Consider the following 17,955-nt stretch of genomic DNA (forward strand, 5'->3'; position numbering starts at 1 on the left):
CAGCTTGGCCCCCACCCAGGCGTGGAGATTTGCCGGCATCCCCGGGAGGGCTGCACGGATCTGTGCCGGCTCAGGGAAAGCATCCCTAGGGAAGAGGAGCCCGGGCACCTCTGTGGGCACCAGGATCCAGGGGTGACTTTGCTGGAGGAGCAACAGAGGGGGACGTTCACCAGGGTCGGAGCAGAGCATCCCCAAGGGTGCCCGGCCTCCCCAGGGAGAAAGGGTTGCTCTTTGCAGGGAACATGGATTTTCAGAGAATTTACAAGGAAATCCATTAATTAGTTTATGAGCTAAAATTAATTAAAAATGGGTCCTCTAAGGGCTGCTGCTCCGTGTCGGGTCGTTAGGTCCGGCTGACAGTAATAGCAGTAAATCGAGTTAACTGAAATAATCGCGGTGACGTCTCCCAGCCAGCTGGGTCAGCTCCAGGCGCAGCTCGGCTCCGAGCTCCAAATTCAAACTGCACGTGGAGGCTGCAGCCACGGGTGCTCCTGAGGGGATCGGAGCGAGAGGCGACGTCCTGGGACACCGCGGTGCCTCCTGATGCCATCCGCCTGCTCCTCGAACGGACGGAGAGCCAAAGACCCTCTGCGAGCTGGGACCACGTCCCTACCCATCTCCTGCCTAGGGACGCTTCAGATCTGGAAAAAAAGATGCCCTGAAGCTTCAAAGCTGTTGGATGGAGGTTGGCCCCCAGCTCCAGTACCCCCCCGTGCCCCCCACTCCACTTACTGGGGACCTCACACTTTTTTGGGGTCTCCTTGCTTGGGGACCCTGCTGCCCCGAGCATCATCGCTCAGAGATTTTCTGCTCAACCAAAACCTGGTCCCTTTTTAAGGTCAATTCTCGAGGTTTAGGGACAACGCCACACCTCGCTTTGTGCGATAGGCAAACACAAGCGAGCCTTTCACGCCGGATTACGCCGCCCGGCACAAACCCAGGAGGGCTCTGTCAGCCGGAGTCTAATTTAAGCTCCACTCCATCCCCAGCAAATCCATCGCTAATAACGCACGAACCCACCTCGGGGAACAATTACGGGACGAGGAGCTGTCAGGAATAACTTGTGCCGTCTCCCTGGGGACATCCCACTCTGCGGAGAGTGGCAGCGTCCCAGCTCTCAGTGTCCCCGCCGGGAGCCTTTTCCTGGGAAAAAGTGAAAAGAAAAACCAAAAAAAAGCTGTTTTTTAAGATGAGATTTATCTCACCTGTGGTGGGAAGCCGGAGGTGGCCGCTGCAGTTGTCACTGCATGTATTTATCCACCCCCAACGCTTCCCTTGGCCAGCTCGGAGGTGGACTTTGCCATCTGAGAGCTCCTATGAGCTTGCACGACGCACCTTTCCCCTGCGCAATCCTGCAAAAAAAAAAAAAAAGCAAGCTTTATTTACCCAAAAAGCTGCCCAGCAATGCCAGGAGGGAGGCGGTGGTGAGATGTTCGCAGCAGCTGGAGGAAGAGCTGCCAGCCGAGGGGAGGAGGAGGAGGCAGCTCTTCGCGCTGGGACGAGGCATTTGCCTGCGCCGGGAGGTGCTGGGTTTATTCTTAGAAGGCGTTTATTGGGGGGAAAAACCATTCATTTAGGGCATCCCACCACCGGTGAAGAGATGAGATGAGCCGGTCATGGGCGACCAGGTTTTGTCCGTCCTCCAAGCAGAAGCAAAACCATGGGACTTTTCTTACTGGTCTCCCAAGCTGGAAACCAGTAAGCACTGGTTCAGCAGTGTGCTGAACGTGGATTTGGGGGTACAATTAAAAGCTGCACCCCACGGAGCCCTTCTCGAGACCGCTCCAGGCTTGTCCTGGATGGAGCCGTGTCTCTCCGGAGCATCCCATGACTCCGAAAAGACACGGAGCTTCTCCCTCCCCAGGAAGATCACCCGCTTCCCACGGAGCTGCCAGCATCATCCTCATTGCCATGGCAACCAGGCAGCTCCCCGCCCTCCCCAGGCAGGTTTTTGGCAGAGCTGGGGGGTGTCAGAGCTGCAAATCCGACACCCCGGCCCCCACAGGGCCTCCATGGGGGGGGAGGCACAGCCGCCTTTTGGACTTGGGGCCATGGCCAGGGTGGTCCACAGCCTGGGACAAGGAGACCCTGGGTGGGAGGAGCCCCCCAGGGCTGGTGATCACCCCCTCGGAGATGAGCGAAGGGGAAGGGGTGAAAGCCGTTAGCCCCAACGAGGACAGAAGATGCTGGATGGGGCAGGAGTGGCCAACCCGTCCCCAGGCACCCCCCAGCCACCCAGCGTCACCTCATGTCCCAGCCTGTCCCCAGGCACCCCCTGACCACCCAGCATCACCTCATGTCCCATCCCCAGGCACCCCCCGACCACCCAGCGTCACCTCGTGTCCCAGCCCCAGGCACCCCCTGACCACCCAGCGTCACCTCATGTCCCAGCCCGTCCCCAGGCACCCCCCGACCATCCAGCGTCACCTCGTGTCCCATCCCCAGGCACCCCCCGACCACCCAGCGTCACCTCGTGTCCCAGCCCTACTCACACCGAGGGCACCAGGACACCCCAGAGCATCATAGTCCCTGCGCCGGCGGTGGGGACACCAAGCTGGGGACACCGTGGGGACGCCGAAAGAGACCCATGCTGTCCCCACTCCTCGCGGCCTGAGTGGCAGGTGCCAGTCGGGAAGGGGGTGGGAAGAGCCCCGGGAGCTAACGAACCCTGCTAATGAGGGACAGAGCGCCCGGCACCCAAGCCCTGTAAGGGGAATGGGAGCTTGGGGACAGAGAAGTCCTGCGGGTTGGGATCCTGGGGTCTGTCTTTGCAGGACGGGCTCAGAGGCACAGCTGGGCACAGCTGGATCCAGCTGAGCCCCGGCAGCTGGAGGGGTCCCAGCAGGCCTGGGAAGCAGTGGGGTGGTCTCCATGCCGGATAAGGACTGAAGACCGTGACTGTGGGGCTGGTGGGTGTGCTGGGACCACCGCGCATGGGATGGGTCCCTGGGGCTCAGCTGGCACCCGTCCCCCCCCACTCCCCTGGATCGAGTCGGGGGAGTCTCCGTTCATCTCAAGCAGCTGCCTCCATCTGGCAGCAGGATCCTACCCTGGGCTAGACCCCGGGCTGGGTTTCAGTCCCTCCCGGCCACGGGTCACAGGCAAACAGCAGGCAGGACAAGACACGGAGCAATTAGGGGTTCGCTTTACTGGTAGCTGTGGTCTGGAGCCATGCAGGCACGTGGTGCGAGGAGAGCCCTGGGACGAGCTGGGACTCAACCAGACCCGGCGTCAGGGAGCTGAGCGGTGCTTGTGCAGAGCCGGGGGTGCTCGGAGGGAGGAGGGGGACGCCGGTCAGCCCTGGGAGGGAGCCCAAATCGCACCATGGAGGGGGAGCCGGTCCCGGGTCCTCCACTGCCCCAAAACCTGCTCTGAGTCGGCCCTCCCAGCCCAGCGCTGGCTCCAGACGAGCCTCAGACACAGAGGGAGGTGGAGGTCCCTGGTGCGGGATCAGGGGAGGGTTGGTGGGATGGCGGGGAGGTTTGGTGGGATGGCAGGGTGCTTTGGTGGGGTGGCAGGGAGGTTTGGTGGGGTGGCAGGGAGGTCTGGTGGGATGGCAGGGAGGTCTGGTGGGATGGCAGGGAGGTCTGGTGGGATGACGGGGAGGTCTGGTGGGATGACGGGGAGGTTTGGGTGCTCAGCGCTCAGTGCAGGAGCAGAGAAGGAGCCGGGCACGGTCCTGGGCAGCCATGGGAGGTGGTGGGGGCTCCCAGTGCCCCCAGGAGAGCATCCCCCCACCCAACCCCCAGCCCTGGAGCTGCACCCCTGTCAGCAACAGGACACCCCGTGTCCCCAGGCTCCCCCGGGATTGAAGGGACTTACTGTGCCGCTGGTCATCTGGAAGAGAGAAAACACCGAAGAGGTGAGACCTGGCCCAGTCCCACCATCCCACCCTCACGGGAGCACCCAGCCGGCCCCCCAGCACCCACCCCACTACCCCCCCACCGGCACGCAGCGCGGCGGGGTGGGAAGGAGCTGGGGACGCCTCTCGGGGCAGCAGCATTGCTGTGCCCCCGACTGCGGCAGAGCCCTCCCGGCCCCCATGGCTCCCCCTTCCCCGCTCACCCGATGATGTTGGAACTCAGAGTGTTCAAGAGTCTGTCCAACAGGTCAACGACAAGGGACAGCATTCCTCCATCTGCCCCCTCGGCTGCCTCCACATCTGCAGGAAGAAACGAGGTTACCCGAGCACCCCGATGTGCCGCCGACAGGGTGCTCCTCATCCCCTCCCACCCACCCACCGAAACCAGTAACCTTGACGCCCGGCACGGCTTGACCCTTGCGCTGACACCCGGGCCAAGGCCGCCGTCCCCTTCCCCTTGCTGCGGGGTTTGCGGGGAGCCGGGGCTGCTCCGACCCCATCTGTGCCGTGTGGGTCCGACCCACGCGCTTCCCCGCCTGCCCTGGAGGGAAGAGAGGGATGCAGGAGCATCCTCACCCGCCAGGAACAACCCCACCTTCAGAACAAGAGAAAAAACCCAAAGATTTGCCATTCCCTGGAGGGCTCGGGGTCTTTGGGGGGGTCCCAAACCTCTGCCTCCAGACCCGCTGGGTTAGCAGGACCCCTAACTCACCGGAGCTTGTGGAAGACGTCTCGTTAAGAGGACCTGCAGGAGGAAAAGGGTCGGCATCACCCACCTCGGCGGGGTGTCGGGACCCCCCACCGCGCACAGGACACCCCCCCCTCTGCACCCAGCCCCTCAACACACGTGCCTGGATGGCCCGACCCCCCCCCCGCACCCCACCGGGGACCACCCCAGTGCCGCCCCACGGCCCCCCGGGACCTGCCCGACTCACGGCCAGCAGCCAGGCTGCAGGCGAGCCCGGCCAGCAGCAGGACGACCCAGAGCTTCATCATCCCGGAGGATTTTGGGCGACAGCCACGGCCGGGAGGCACCCAGGGATGAGCCGGGGCCGGGGTCTGTCCCTTATGAAGGCAGCAGGCACCAATCGGCCGCGGCTGGGAGGGCGCGGGGGTGCACGGGATTTTCCAGGTGTGGGAAGATGCCCGTGCCCGGGCACCCGGCCAGGGGCAGGATTAGCCCGGATCAGCCCTGCAGCCCCTCCGGGCCGGCCCCGCTGCCAGCCCCAAGAGCACCCAAACCAGCCCCAGCCCCTTTCCCAGGGCTCCCGGCGTCCTGCGTGCCCAGCAATTCCCGACTCCTCAAAGCCCCATCGGCTCGTGTAGCTCCATGGCTCCCACCCCACATCATCCCAGCGCACCCCGTACCACCCCAGTACGCTCCATAGTCCCCCAGTACATTCCTGCCCACCCCACAAGCCTCCCATGCCCTCCCACGCACCCCATACTCTCCAAGCCGCCCCCCAGCTCACTCCCCAGCCCCTATACGCTCCTCGACTGCCAGCCCCCCCAGCCGCAGACCTTTCCTGCCCATCACGGAGCATGGTTTTGGCTCCAGCACTTTATTTCTCACCATTTGACAGATAACGGACAGCGAGGGGACGTGCGGGAGCGGCGGAGGCTTGGTGAGATGGGGGGGCACGTGAAGCCAGCCCGGTCCCAGCCCCGGCAGGGAGTGGGGATGCACAGGGGAGGTGACGGTGGGGGTCGTCACGCTGATACACGCAGCCTCTGAAACACAGAGGTAACACGAGGGGAGGGTGGCTCCGCTCGGGAATTGGGGCAGAGCTGTGCTCGCCGTGTGGCAGCGGGACAGGGATGCTGCGGGAGCATCCTCGTGGTCCAGTCCGGCCCCAGCTCCTCCTCATTTCGGGGCAGAGCATCTCTCTCCCCTTCTGGGGATGCGGGTTGAGCTCAGAACATCTTCACTGGTTAAAGGGATGAGCTGAGCCAAAGGGGGTCGGTGCTCCGCGGCCAAGGGCATGGGCCGGAGCACGGGAGGGACCACGAGCTGCGCGAGACGAGGACAAGCCATGGCTCTGCGGGGAGAGCCGAGGCTGCCGTGAACTGCAAAACCCCTGGCTGAATAACCCTGTTTAGCAAAGAAACCCCGTCCGGAGCGTACGTGAGCCGGGGAGGGAGGGAGCCATCTCACGTCTCTCCAGACACGCAAGGCAGGGGGGAAGCGCGGTGCCGGCACCGGCATCGCACCGCGGCCAGGATGGATGGAGCAGCCGAGCGTGACCCGCCGCGACGCCGGCAGAGGCAGCGCTGACGGCGCGGCCGGGGGGGATTCGCCTGGGTGGTTTCAGAGCTCCAGGCTGAAAATGCAGGAAAAATGTTTAGGTGAAACCTTAGGGAAAGCTTTATGGAGGCGCCGACAGCAGGTCCCTGGGCTGGCGGGGGGGTACCCCGGGACGTGCCCCGGGAGATGCTCGGGCAGGCTGGGTCCTGCAGGGGGATGTGGATGCACAGTCTCAAGTCTTTTCTTTTCCTCCTAAAACCTGCAAAATCGCATTGTCCCTGCTCAGGTGGGGTCTCAGAAATTGTACAGCCCCTTTGCAAGAGCCCAGAGCTCAGAGGAGAGGACACTTACCCGTTTGCACCCATAAGTCACCATCCCTGGTACCAGGCAGAGCCTTCGCTGCCTCTTGGTTTCAGAGACAGGGGATAAATCCTCGGGATTTTCCATGCATTTCTCCTGCCCAGTGCCCGAGGGAGGATTTGTGCTGCGCACCCGGCTTCTCAGACCACCCCGTTCATTCCCGGTGGGAAGAGGAGGGAGAGGAGAACCTCAGAGCACCCAGCTCTGCCCCGGGGTGGGATTTCAGGCACCCGGATGCAGGATGCGGAGCCAAAACCCCCCGGGAGGGAGCAGGTCGCAGCTGGGATGCTGGCTCGGGGAGAAAATACCCAAATACCTGGTGTGGGGAGGCCGAGGAGCACAAACGTGACTTCCTTTTGATGCTGTTTGCAGGGTACCCCACCCCCCCAGGTTAATTCATCTCTGCCCTAAAACCCCCGGCTCCGGTCTCAGAAGCACCGAGGGCTTCAACGTTTCCATGAAATTTGCTGAAGCCGCAGCCCTCGTTTCCCTGGGTTCGGCAGCAAAGCTGGATGAAGATGTCACACCATGTCCCCTGCCCTGTCCCCATCACCAGCTACTTGCTCCCAGTGGTTCCTCTGTTCAGTGTACTGGTTTCCAGCCGGGTCCCAGTTTGGTCTGATAAACGGTTCCTGCAGGCACTGTTGGGATGGGGCTGGCCTCGGGTGTCCGCAGGGATGGGTAACCTGGTCCTGAGCTCCAGCTGAGCTCCACCAAAGCTTTCTCAGGAGGCTTCGGACAGCAGAGGGGGGTTTATTTCTTGGATGAGCCAGGGACAGGCAGAGCCAGGGCACCAGGAAGGTGCCTGGAGGTCACTGCCAGAGCTGGCAGGAGCCTCCGGGTTTGGGGGGTCCCCCATGGACCCCTCTGCAGAGACTGAGGAGGAAGATAAAGCGCAGCCCTGAGCAGCCCGAACCAGCGTGGAGCAGCCCCGGCGGGTTGGGACCGTCCCCATGGGACCCACAGCGCAGCCGGGACGGGCTGTGGGAGCCAGCCTTGGTGCCAGAGGGGCCGTGGGGCTAATCCGGGATAATCCCGTCTTTGGCTGCTCTCCATGGGAAAGCCCTGGGGTTTGTTTATCCACCAGGACTTTTCTTTTCCAGTAACTCCGGTGCGGATGCCCTGGGGCTGGTGCCATCCTTGCACCTGAGAGCAGAGGGTCGTGGACCACCGCTGTGGTGGGCAACCGGGATGGGGACCGTGAGAGCCCGGGGAGGAGGGGGACCGTGGTGGCTCCTTCCTGAGGACATGGGGCTCTGGCCTGGGGTGACTTGTGACCCCATCCCCTGGGTAGATCTGGAGGAGCAGGAGCAGAGCTGGACCCTGAATTTGCAGCTTGCGGCCACTTTGGGGTGAGCCCGACGGGAAGATGCTGGGGTGCCCAGCCAGCACCCACCACCCTCCACCTCCCAATTTGGGGCCGTGCCCACGCTCGGCGCCCGCATCACCTGGGGCAAAAGCCACCAACAAAGCCCTGCCCGGGTGAGCGGCGGCAGCGGCGCAGGAGGGGTTAAGGAGCAGCCGGCGCGGACCCAGCATCATCTCGGTGCGGTTTCCTTCAGATGCCCAGATCGTGCGGAGGGGAAGAACAGCGGAGCCAGAAAGATAAGGTGGCAGGAAGATGAAGAACAGGCCCGGAGCCATGAAGTGCCCCGATAAGGAAGCAGAAGGGAGGCTCAGCAGGGGCGAGGGAAGATGGAGAGGCCAAAAAAGTCCTGAGCAGAACCCGCCGCTCCAGTCCTCCCCCTGGGCTTGCACCCCAGCCGGGGCACGCGTGGCCGTGGGGGGCACCCCGGGTCCCCAGCCCGGCTGTGAGCAGATCCCACCCCCCAGCAGCTCCAGGCAGGGACACAGGCACCATCGTCCCTTTGGGAACTTTATTTCCAGCGTGCTGCTGGCTCTGCCCAGCAAACCCCCGTCCTAGTGTTACAGGCGCTGCAGCACGGGTGACCGACCGTAGCCAAAGTGCAAGTGATGGCCCCAAGAGCCAGGCACGGGGGAGACGTCCCCGGCGCTGCCCCGGTGCAGCCGCGGCCCCAGAGCCGGCAGGCTGGCTGGAGGGGGGACGCGCGCGCCCCTCGGGGCCAAAGTCCTGAGTCAAAAGGTTTTCTGTGCCAAACAGCCACACGTGCACCCACACGTGCACCCACACCCACACGTGCACACACCCACACGTGCACACACCCACACCCCCACACGTGTACACGCAGTGCTCAGCCCTCGGCTGAGGATGGTCTCCGGGTCCAAAACGCGGCGGTACGGGACGGTCCATCCGGCACCCAGCCGTGGCTCCTGCCAGCGCTGGGGCAAGCCCAGGTCCCTCTGCGGTGGCCTCAGGCCATCTGGTCGGTGCCGTGGAGCCGGGCAGCGGGCAGCTGGCCGGGCACCGGCTCCTCCACGAAGCCGCTGCTGTCGGACTGCCCGCTGCCGGCGTGCAGCATGAAACCTGGAGCAGGGGCACGGGGGGACACAGGGACACACGTTGGCACCGGGCACCTGCTGGGATGGCAGCCCCTCTGCCCCCCAGGAGGGCAGGAAAACCCTACGACTTACTTCTCCGGACCCCAACGGAGGGATGGAGGGACCGGCCGGCTTCCTCACGGGCATCGCCATCATCATCCTCCTCCTCGCTGGCACTCAGCACCTGCAGGCAGGATGCAGCAGGGCTGGGTGAGGAGCTGCAGCAGGTGAGCGTGTCCGTGCACACGTGTGCATGTGCAAAGGTGCCTCAGCGCATCTGTGCACACCCATGCACCCCTGTGCGCGTGCAAGGATGCTTGTGCATACGTGCGAGCCCGCGCAGGCGTGCGTGCGTGTGCAGGAGCGGCCGTCGTGCCCGTCACCCCAGCTCCCCCCTGCGAGAGGCTCCATTTGAAGCTCTAAATCATTCAAACCTTAAAAGCCTGGCAACACTCTGGGGACATTTCCCACTCCAGCTCCTTCCCGCCCCGCGCCTGCTCACCCGGCATCACCCGCCAGCCGAAGGGACCCGCTCCCAGCCCCCCCACCCCTCTGTGCCCATCACCCAGGCATCGCCCCTCACCTCCTCCATCTCGAAGGAGTCCACCGGCTCCTGCCAGCCGGGACGGTGGGGCGAGGGGCCCTTCCTGGGGGGCTGCAGCCCCGGCGCATCGCCCTGCTGCCGCCCGATGTCCCTCGGGGGGTCCCCCCGGCGCCGGCCCCTGCTCCGCCGAGCCCGGTGGCCTCCAGCTCTTGGTGTGTCTGAGCCGGGGGAACGTGTCCCAGCAGGGTCCAGGGGGTCGCCCGGGCGGCACCCACGGGACCCTGCCTTCCTCCTGGGGGAGGTCCCCCAGGAGCCGGAGCTGAAGCCGGAGTCCCCCTCAGATCCCAGCCCCTCTGGGTGCTGAGGGGTCACCCACACCCGGCCAGCGTGGGGGGCCAGGGGACCCGGCATCGGGGACAAGGTGACATTCGCAGCAGCGCCTGGCTGGTGCTCCTCCGTGCTGACCCGTCCTGCGCCCACCGGGCACAGAGCACCCCCGGCCCCCTGAGCCACCCCCGCAGGGCTGTCACCTCTCCCCCGGCCATGGGGACAGGACCGCTCCAGGCGTCCCCGTGCAGCGCGTGCTGGCGTCCCCGCTGGGACTGGCCTCGGGGACGGCTCCCGCTCCCCTCCGCAGCACCCCGGAGCATCCGCACCACCGGGATGGGGACACGCGGGGACACCCTGCACCAGCCACGGCGATGGCGGTGCTGGGGGACCCCCCTCCACTCCCCGCCGGTGCTGCACCATCCCCGCACCCCCGTCCCTTCCCCGGTCCTCGAGGACATCGGCCGGGTCGAACCGAAACCGTTCCTCCCGCACCCACTCCAGCACCTCCTGCACCACCTTCCCCAGGGCGCTGGGCTGGCTGGTGGGCACCGTGGGTGCCCGGCCGGTCCCCCGTGGGCTGTCCTCGTCCCGCGGGGACGTGTAGAGGCACATGGTGGACACAGCCTTCTTCAGACGCTCCACGGGCGAGAGGGTGCTGGGCTGGGCGGGGGCGACGCGGATGTCGGGGACGCTGGGACAAGCCCAGGGGAGGCGGGAGGGGGAGATGCGCTGCACGGGGGTCCGTGAGACGTAGGAGTAGAGGCAGAAGAAAGCGTCGGCCGTGGCAGCCAGAGCCTGGACCTGCTGGAAGCGACCTGCGGGACCAGGAGGAGATGGGGGGGATCAGGGGGGCTGGGGGGTGAGGGATGCTCGGTGGGGCTGGGAGATGGGGCAGGGGGCTGCAGCAGGGGCAGGGTGGGCTGGGTTTGCTCCCCCAGCTCATGTGTGGGGAAACTGAGGCACGGGAGCATCTTTCCCACCACCCCAAAAGAAGCAAAGCCCAGCCAGCATGGTGGATCCCACCCCACGTGTCGGTGTCTCCCCAGACGGGGGGTTTGGGGACCCAGGTGTCACTCACTGGCCAGCATCAGGCAGGGGTCCTCCATCTCCATGCGCCGCACTTGGGCCTTGAGGAAGAGCTGGAAGTCGATGCCCTTGGCGCGGGAAGGAGCCGAGAAGAAGCGCGCGGGGATGCGGGCCACGGCCCCCGGCTCGCTCTGCACGAAGCCCAGGTTGTAGAGGATCTCCTCGGCGTCCGACTGCCACCACTCCAGGACCTCGGAGATGCTGCGGGGTGGGGGACAGCCCCGGCTCAGCCCCACGGGGATCGGTCTCAAAAGGGGGTGACTTGACACACACCCCCTCCCAAAGACCCCCCCCCCAGCTCCTACCTGGAGCTGGTCTTGGTGGTGAGGCTGGAGAGGGCACTGGATGCCATGCTGTGCCCCAGGTTGAGGTGCTTGTCCTGCAGAGCTCTGCGGCGGGGAGGGGGACGGGGCTGAGCGAAGGGGACGCTGCCAGCGGGATGCATGGGGACAGGTGCCCCCAGCCCCCCCCAGCCTGCCCAGGGACCCGAAACCTCACCTGCCCGTGGCCTTCTCACTCCCCGGTAGCAGAAGAGCTGGGAAAAGGGAGCAGAGAGGTGGCAGGGAGTGAGATGGGGTGTTTTGGGGACAGGTCCCACACTCGCCACCCTGGGAAATGTCCTTCCTGGTGGCCAGAGCCCGGAGGGACGCAGAGCTTGGGGACAGCCCAGCCCCAACCCCACTGAAACCCTTCTGGAGGAAAAGCTATCGATGGTGGCTGTCCCCCCCGGTCTGCTCCTGACTGTCCCCAGCTCCCCTGCCTCCGCCGGGGCAGCTCTGCCCGTGGGGTGACAGTGACACCGCAGGAGGGGACACCCCGGTGCGCCCGGGGGCGGTTGGTACCTTCAGCTCCCAGGGTCAGGTCATCCTCGAAGCTGGTCCCGTTGCTCCCACACACTGCGAGAGAGCAAAGTCTTGCGAGGCGCAGGGACACCCAGAGCTGGGGACAGGTCTCAAGGTCCTCGAAGACCTCCCTGCCCATCGCCCTGCACCTCGCGCACAGCCCCTGGGCTGGGTGGCCTTTGGGGACTCGCAGGGACCACCAGCCTCAGCACCCCAGGAGAACCACGGTGGCAAAGCCAACGTACCGAAGGGGCCCGGCAAGCCCAGCTCGTCCGGCGGGACCTCCACCGACGACCTGTGCCGGAGCAAAACCCCAGTTACAGCCCCCCCGTCCCCATCCCGGGGGGCTGGAGGTGGGACAGGAGACCTGAGCGTGATGGGACGGGCGGTGGGGACAGGGATGCAGATGATGGGGCACAGGGTGCGAGCACGGAGACGGCAGCTGGGCTTGCAGGTGGGTGCACCATGGTGGGATGCTCGGGAGGGGGGTCCCCTCAGCAGACCCCCGATCCCAGCAACCCCAGACCCCCGGGAGACCCTGGAGACCCCCCAACATGGTGCTGGGGTTTTTCTCCCAGCCCAGCCAGGGTTTTCCTGGAGGCACCCACATGATGCCGGGCATGGGACCAGCACCCTGCGCCGGTGGCCCCGGCGTGTGGCAGAGCCGTGGCCGGGTGCCACCTGGGCTTCCTGCGCGGGGGCGAGCAGGGAGCGGGGGGGGGACGACACGCCGCCGTCCCACCGGCACCCGCGCGCCTGCCGGGGTGCAGCTTCCAGGAAGGGCCAAGCGTGAGCATCGTCCCACCGCCCTCACCGTCCCCGCGGTGACACCGAAATCCCCGGGGGGGATTCCCATCCCCATGGGAATGGCATTGCGGCAGAGGCACCCCCGGGGCTGCCCCCGCTTGCCCCCCGGCTCACCCGCACTCCTGCAGCCATGTCTCTATCTTGCTGGAGGGGCTTCCTGGGGGGGACAGAAACACCCGTGAGGTGACCCAGTACGCTGGGACCCCCATCCCGTGTGCACCCCAGGGTCCCCTCGACCTTCAAGGAAGACGTCGTCCAGGTGGGGCGGCTGCAGCTCGGGGACGTCCTGCATGGCGGCGGCCGCCTCCTCCTCCACCACGGTGGTCCGCCAGCACCGGCTCTGCCTGGCCCACGCGCGCCGCTTCTCCCATGAGGAGGGGCTGAGCACCGACGCGCCCTCCATGGCCGCAGCGCCGGGTGGGCCGGGGGTCTCCCTGCAGGGACAGGACGGCCGTGAAGGTGGGAGGTCACCTCCAGCTCCTGCCCATGGGGTGGGACCATCGGGTGCTCCACGGGCAGGTTCAGGGTGGGCTCTGGGCATCCCAGGGATGCTCTGCCCCGGCCCGGGCATTGCTCTGGGTGCCGATGGGCACCCGCTGCACCCAGGGGCTGGAGGGGGACAGGGACGGAGCTGCTGGAGAGAATGGAATTGCTGCCGGGGCCGAGATAAGGCACAGAGCTGCCCCACGGCCGGGCACGCGCCGGGGCAGGTGACGCAGATCTCCAGAGCTTGGACCCTCCCTGCTGGGCAACGGGCGCCTCCCCCCCGGCTCCCGCAGGGAGGTGATTTCCAATCCCATCCCCTCCCCATCCTACAGCCCCTGAGCAAAGTGGGAGATCGTGTCCCCGGGGAGTCCCCTGATCCCAAAGGACCTGAAGGATCCCAGGGTCCTGGCACCCAGCTCCTGCGCGGCCCAATGGCACCGAGGACACCTGGTCCCTCATCCTCTGCCCTCCCCAGCACAGGTCCTGGCTGGGACAAGGACCCCCCGGGGACAGACCCCCGCAGCACCCCTGCAGCCACACGGGACAGGTTTCTCGAGCCAACCACCTGCTCCGGCCATGTGTCCCCACGGCTGAGACTGCCGGAGCGGGAGCATCCCAGTCCAACCATCACCCGAGTGCTGCCAGAGCAGGACCATCCCAGTCCAACCATCACCCGAGTGCTGCCAGAGCAGGACCATCCCAGTCCAACCATCACCCGAGTGCTGCCAGAGCAGGAGCATCCCAGTCCAACCATCACCCGAGTGCTGCCGGAGCAGGAGCATCCCAGTCCAGCCATCACCCGAGTGCTGCCGGAGCAGGAGCATCCCAGTCCAACCATCACTCGAGTGCTGCCGGAGCGGGAGCATCCCAGTCCAACCATCACCCGAGTGCTGCCGGAGCGGGAGCATCCCAGTCCAACCATCACCTGAGTGCTGCCAGAGCAGGAGCATCCCAGTCCAACCATCACTCGAGTGCTGCTGGAGCAGGAGCATCCCAGTCCAACCATCACCCGAGTGCTGCCGGAGCAGGACCATCCCAGTCCAGCCATCACCCAAGTGCTGCCGGAGCAGGAGCACCCTGGACCAGCCGCCTCCCGCAGCACCAGCATCCCAGTCCAGCCATCACCCACCGCACCAGTGGGAAGGGAAACACTTTGCAGAGCCACCACGGTGCCGGCCCCTCGTGCCCACGGCCAGCGCGGTTCATCCCCCCCCCTCGGCGCCGAGCCGCAGCCGCACCGAAAGTCCCCGGCGGAGGGAGGGCACCTTGTCACCATTTCCCTATTTCATGTCTTGCCGGGCAGGGTGGGGTGAAGCCCTGGGCAGCAACCGGCAGCACCCACCTGGGCCACCCCGGACCCCCGTGATGCTCAGAGCTGGGACGTCACCTGCGGGCAGCGGACTGGGGGGGCTGGGGGGGGTCAAGGAGCAGCAGCCTTGTAGCCGAGCTCTTCATCGAGGCCACATCCAGCCCACCCAGGGCACGTGGCCGGGTGCTGTCCCCGTCCCAGCCCCTCGGGAGCCGCAGCCCCAGGAGATGTTGCGACCACCCTGTGTGAGCATTAACGGCCCCCGGCCCCCCCCCGGGCTGACCCTGGGGGCCAAGGGGCTTTGCAGAGCCCAGCGAGGGGCTGCGGCACTCGCAACCGTGGATGGGGGCACCAAGGCAGGGCTGGTTTGTCCTGCCGCATCCCGGAGCACCCCAGCCCCAGCCCCTGCCGCCCCCAGCCCCGGCCCCCCCGGCCCCCCTGGTCCCCACTCCGCTCCCCGTCCCTTTGCTGCCGCAAAAGGGTTTTCCCTTTGCTCCGAGGACAGGAATCGTCTCTCCTGGGTGCCCGGAGTCTCCCCATCACCCCCATGGCCCTGTCTCTTCCCCCCCAAACCCGGGTCCATCCACCTCTGCCTCTTCCGCTCTCCATCCCCGCAGCCCCCAGCCCCCCGCCCAACCCCTGCAGCCCCTCCTGGGGCAACCCCCCCCCCCCCAAACCCCTCCGCGTGGCTCCGGCACTCACCGGCGCGGGGGGCAGCAGGGCTGCCCTATCTCCGGCGAGGGGCCATCAGCCGTGGCGTCCCGCCGCCCCACCGCCGCGCCCGGCCCCCGGCGGCATCTGTCGTCAGCAAGGGGGGAGGAAACTCATCTTGTTTTGAAGAGGAAATTAAAAAAATCAACAGCGAAACCTCAAACGTTGACCCACATCCGCTATCACAACGGGAAAAACTTAATGAGCTGCCGACGTGGGCGAGGGTGGCTAATAATAGCCCAGGCACCAACCGAGGCACCCAGGTCGCCTTTGCCATGGGTGAGAGGGCACCCACCTTCTGGAGGGGTCCCCTGCACCCAGCCTGCTCCGAGGGTGGCTGTGACACCCCAATGGGGGGTCCCGAGGCCCGAGGGTCTCCTGGGTGGCCGATGCCGGGTCCCCAAACAGCACGAGGTGCCGGGTGGGCTTCGCACAGGGGACGCGAGGAGGAGGAGGAGGGTGCTTTGCTTCGCACCCCGCAGCGCCTGGCTCCCTCCCGGCCGAGCACCCCGGGGTCCGGCACACCGTGCCGAGCTGCCGATGCCACCATGCCCGTAAGGGAGCGCTGGCCGGGCGTGTGGCACGCGTGGCTTATCGCCGGCCAGCCGGGCGAGTCCGGTGGCCCCCAAGAAGGGGACTCAAAGCAGCTCTGCCGGGGGGGGCAAGCCGGGCTGGGGTGGCTCTCGGGGTGACAGGTAAAGCCACCCCAGGCTTGAAGGGTGGCAAGGGAGTGATGGAAGCGGTTTTCCCCATGGATTATTTGCCAAGCCGGGATGGCATCTCCAATCCCACCCTCCAGCATCTCCCCCAGCACCGGGATAAAAGCACCCGGTGACGAGGACGGCCCCACCGAGGACATCCCCGACTCGGGGACAGGACTCACCTCCAGCGGGGACATCACGGCCACGGAGGTGACATCCCTGGTCCCTCACCCACACCTCCGGGTCCCGCGGGAGCCGGGTTTCAGCGCTAATCGTAGCCGGGAGCCCAGGAGCTGCCCCAGCGCGAGCCACGATCCTGTCAAAAAAGGCAAGGAAGCTCCCGGCACGGCGCTGGCCGGGAATGGTGCTGCCCGCGGGAGGGATATTTTTAGCCCGCAAGTGTTTGCGGATAAAGCCCTGAATTAACCGTTCCTCCTGCCCGGGGTGCGGGGGGGCCCGGATGACTCGGGAGTCGCTTCACCCTGCGAAGGATGGGCACGTCCCCGCTCGGCATCGCCCCTCGTCCGGCTCCGCTCCGGGGTGGGAGCGGGAAAACGGCCTCGTTCTGCTCCCGGGTCGCATCCAGCACCCACGGCCCGGCAGCGATGCCTGGGGGGACCACGGACCCCAAGGGCCAGGGGACACCACATCCCGGGAAGCCGCCAGCTTCCGAATATTGGTATTTCTGACCCTGAGAGCAGCCGGGGGGGTCCCAGTTTAACCACTGGGACAAAACATTGCCCCCCCCATATTTCACACGCATTGCCGTCCTCAATCACACTTTGCTCTCGGCTGCGCACACCCAGCATCACCGCGCCGGCATCCGGACGGCGAGCAGGAGCCGGCCCGTGGTCCATCCTCCATCTCTCCCAATTATTCCCCTCCGCAAACGCCTTCGCTGGGCGCCTGCCCGGCTCTGAAGAGGTTTTTACCTCCCCACCGGCCCCTGAGCCCTTTTTTCGGGGGCAGAAGCAGCCCCCGCCGCGGGGAGCCGGGATGGGGCCATGGCGGGATCGAAGCCGGGAAGGGTTTTCCCGTAAAAGCCCGGTGAGGAGCAAAATGGCCGTGGGCAGAGCGAGGGTGGGCAGGGGGATGCGCAGGGATGGGGACCCCCCGCCAGCCATGGGGGTCCCTGGGGAGGACGGGGACCCCACAGGCAAAGCAGCCAAAGCGGCTGGAGGAGGGGGTCGGCAGCCGCACAGAGCATCCCTGCGGGGAGAGACCCAGGACCGGGCAGGATTAAACCGCGGGAGCAGGGGACAGCCCATTGCGGGGGTCGCCAGCGGGAGGAGCGGGGGGCCGGGGGGCTGCCGGAGCGGGGGGCTGGGGGCTGCTGGAGCGGGGGGCCGGGGGGCTGCCGGAGCGGGGGGCTGGGGGCTGCTGGAGCGGGGGACCGGGGGGCTGCCGGAGCAGGGGGCTGGGGGCTGCTGGAGCGGGGGGCCGGGGGGCTGCCGGAGCGGGGGGCTGGGGGCTGCTGGAGCGGGGGGCTGGGGGCTGCCGGAGCAGGGGGCTGGGTGCTGCTGGAGCGGGGGGCTGGGGGGGTGCACAGCAGCTCTTCAGCGAGTGCTTTTTGCATCAATAATTAACGGCGGCTGCATCACGCCGGAGCAGGGCACCAGGACACGGCCCCGGGGAGCTGCCAGGGTGGGGGGGGGTGTCGAGCAGGGGTTTGGGTGGCCCCACTGCCTTTTCACCCCCTGGGCCTGGCTGGGGAGCACCCCGCTCCGCCCGCAGCAGCAGCAGCACCCTTGCCCGGGTCCCCAGCACCCTGCGGCCGCATGCTGCTGGCAGCATCCCCTTCCCGTGCTGCCCCGGCCCCCCTATGGGGACCCCCGCAGCACCCAGCGGAGGGCAAAGCCGGGGCACCCCGGGCATCAGGCAGCCCCCGCCGCTGCCCCCCCTCCTGCCTGACCTAGTTAGCGAATTCCTCCTGCCAGATCCCGGCAGCAGCCGCCCGGGCCTCCTGCCTGCATGAATAAGTGATGGGACACGCATTTATGGCTGCTGCGGCGAGGCCCCCCCGACCCCCCCCGCGTCCCCCAGGGCTCTCCCTTCCCTGCCCCAAGTCCTGCTGGGGGGGTTGCATGGGGTATGGGGGTGCAGCCCTGTGCAGGAGACCCGGGGCAGGGTGGGTGGTGGCAGCCCCCCCACATGGGTGGGGGCACCCTGCAGACCCCCACCCTGTGCCCCCCCAGGGATGATGCTCACCCCC

At 66.7% G+C, this 17,955-nt stretch overlaps 1 protein-coding gene and 1 long non-coding RNA gene across 2 annotated transcripts; both read right to left on the reverse strand.

Annotated features, from left to right (window-relative positions):
• Nucleotides 1-269: 269 nt before the first annotated feature.
• Nucleotides 270-1,584, reverse strand: LOC142073727 (uncharacterized). Its single transcript, XR_012670457.1, has 2 exons — nucleotides 1,021-1,584; nucleotides 270-641 (listed from the first exon to the last, which is right to left on the reverse strand). It is a non-coding gene; the product is annotated as an uncharacterized LOC142073727 (long non-coding RNA).
• A 6,746-nt stretch (nucleotides 1,585-8,330) lies between these two features.
• Nucleotides 8,331-15,041, reverse strand: TESPA1 (thymocyte expressed, positive selection associated 1). The gene is made up of 11 exons (XM_075133539.1): nucleotides 15,034-15,041; nucleotides 12,774-12,970; nucleotides 12,651-12,693; nucleotides 11,975-12,024; nucleotides 11,730-11,783; nucleotides 11,386-11,422; nucleotides 11,193-11,276; nucleotides 10,880-11,088; nucleotides 9,511-10,616; nucleotides 9,021-9,111; nucleotides 8,331-8,913 (listed from the first exon to the last, which is right to left on the reverse strand). Exons 2-11 carry the CDS (start codon nucleotides 12,937-12,939, stop codon nucleotides 8,801-8,803), a joined length of 1,953 nt encoding a protein of 650 aa, XP_074989640.1. The 5' UTR covers nucleotides 12,940-12,970; nucleotides 15,034-15,041; the 3' UTR covers nucleotides 8,331-8,800.
• Between the last annotated feature and the right edge of the window lie 2,914 nt (nucleotides 15,042-17,955).

Source organism: Calonectris borealis, chromosome 30 (genome assembly GCF_964195595.1).
Source record: "Calonectris borealis chromosome 30, bCalBor7.hap1.2, whole genome shotgun sequence".
In the NCBI taxonomy this organism is placed as follows: Eukaryota; Metazoa; Chordata; class Aves; order Procellariiformes; family Procellariidae; genus Calonectris; species Calonectris borealis.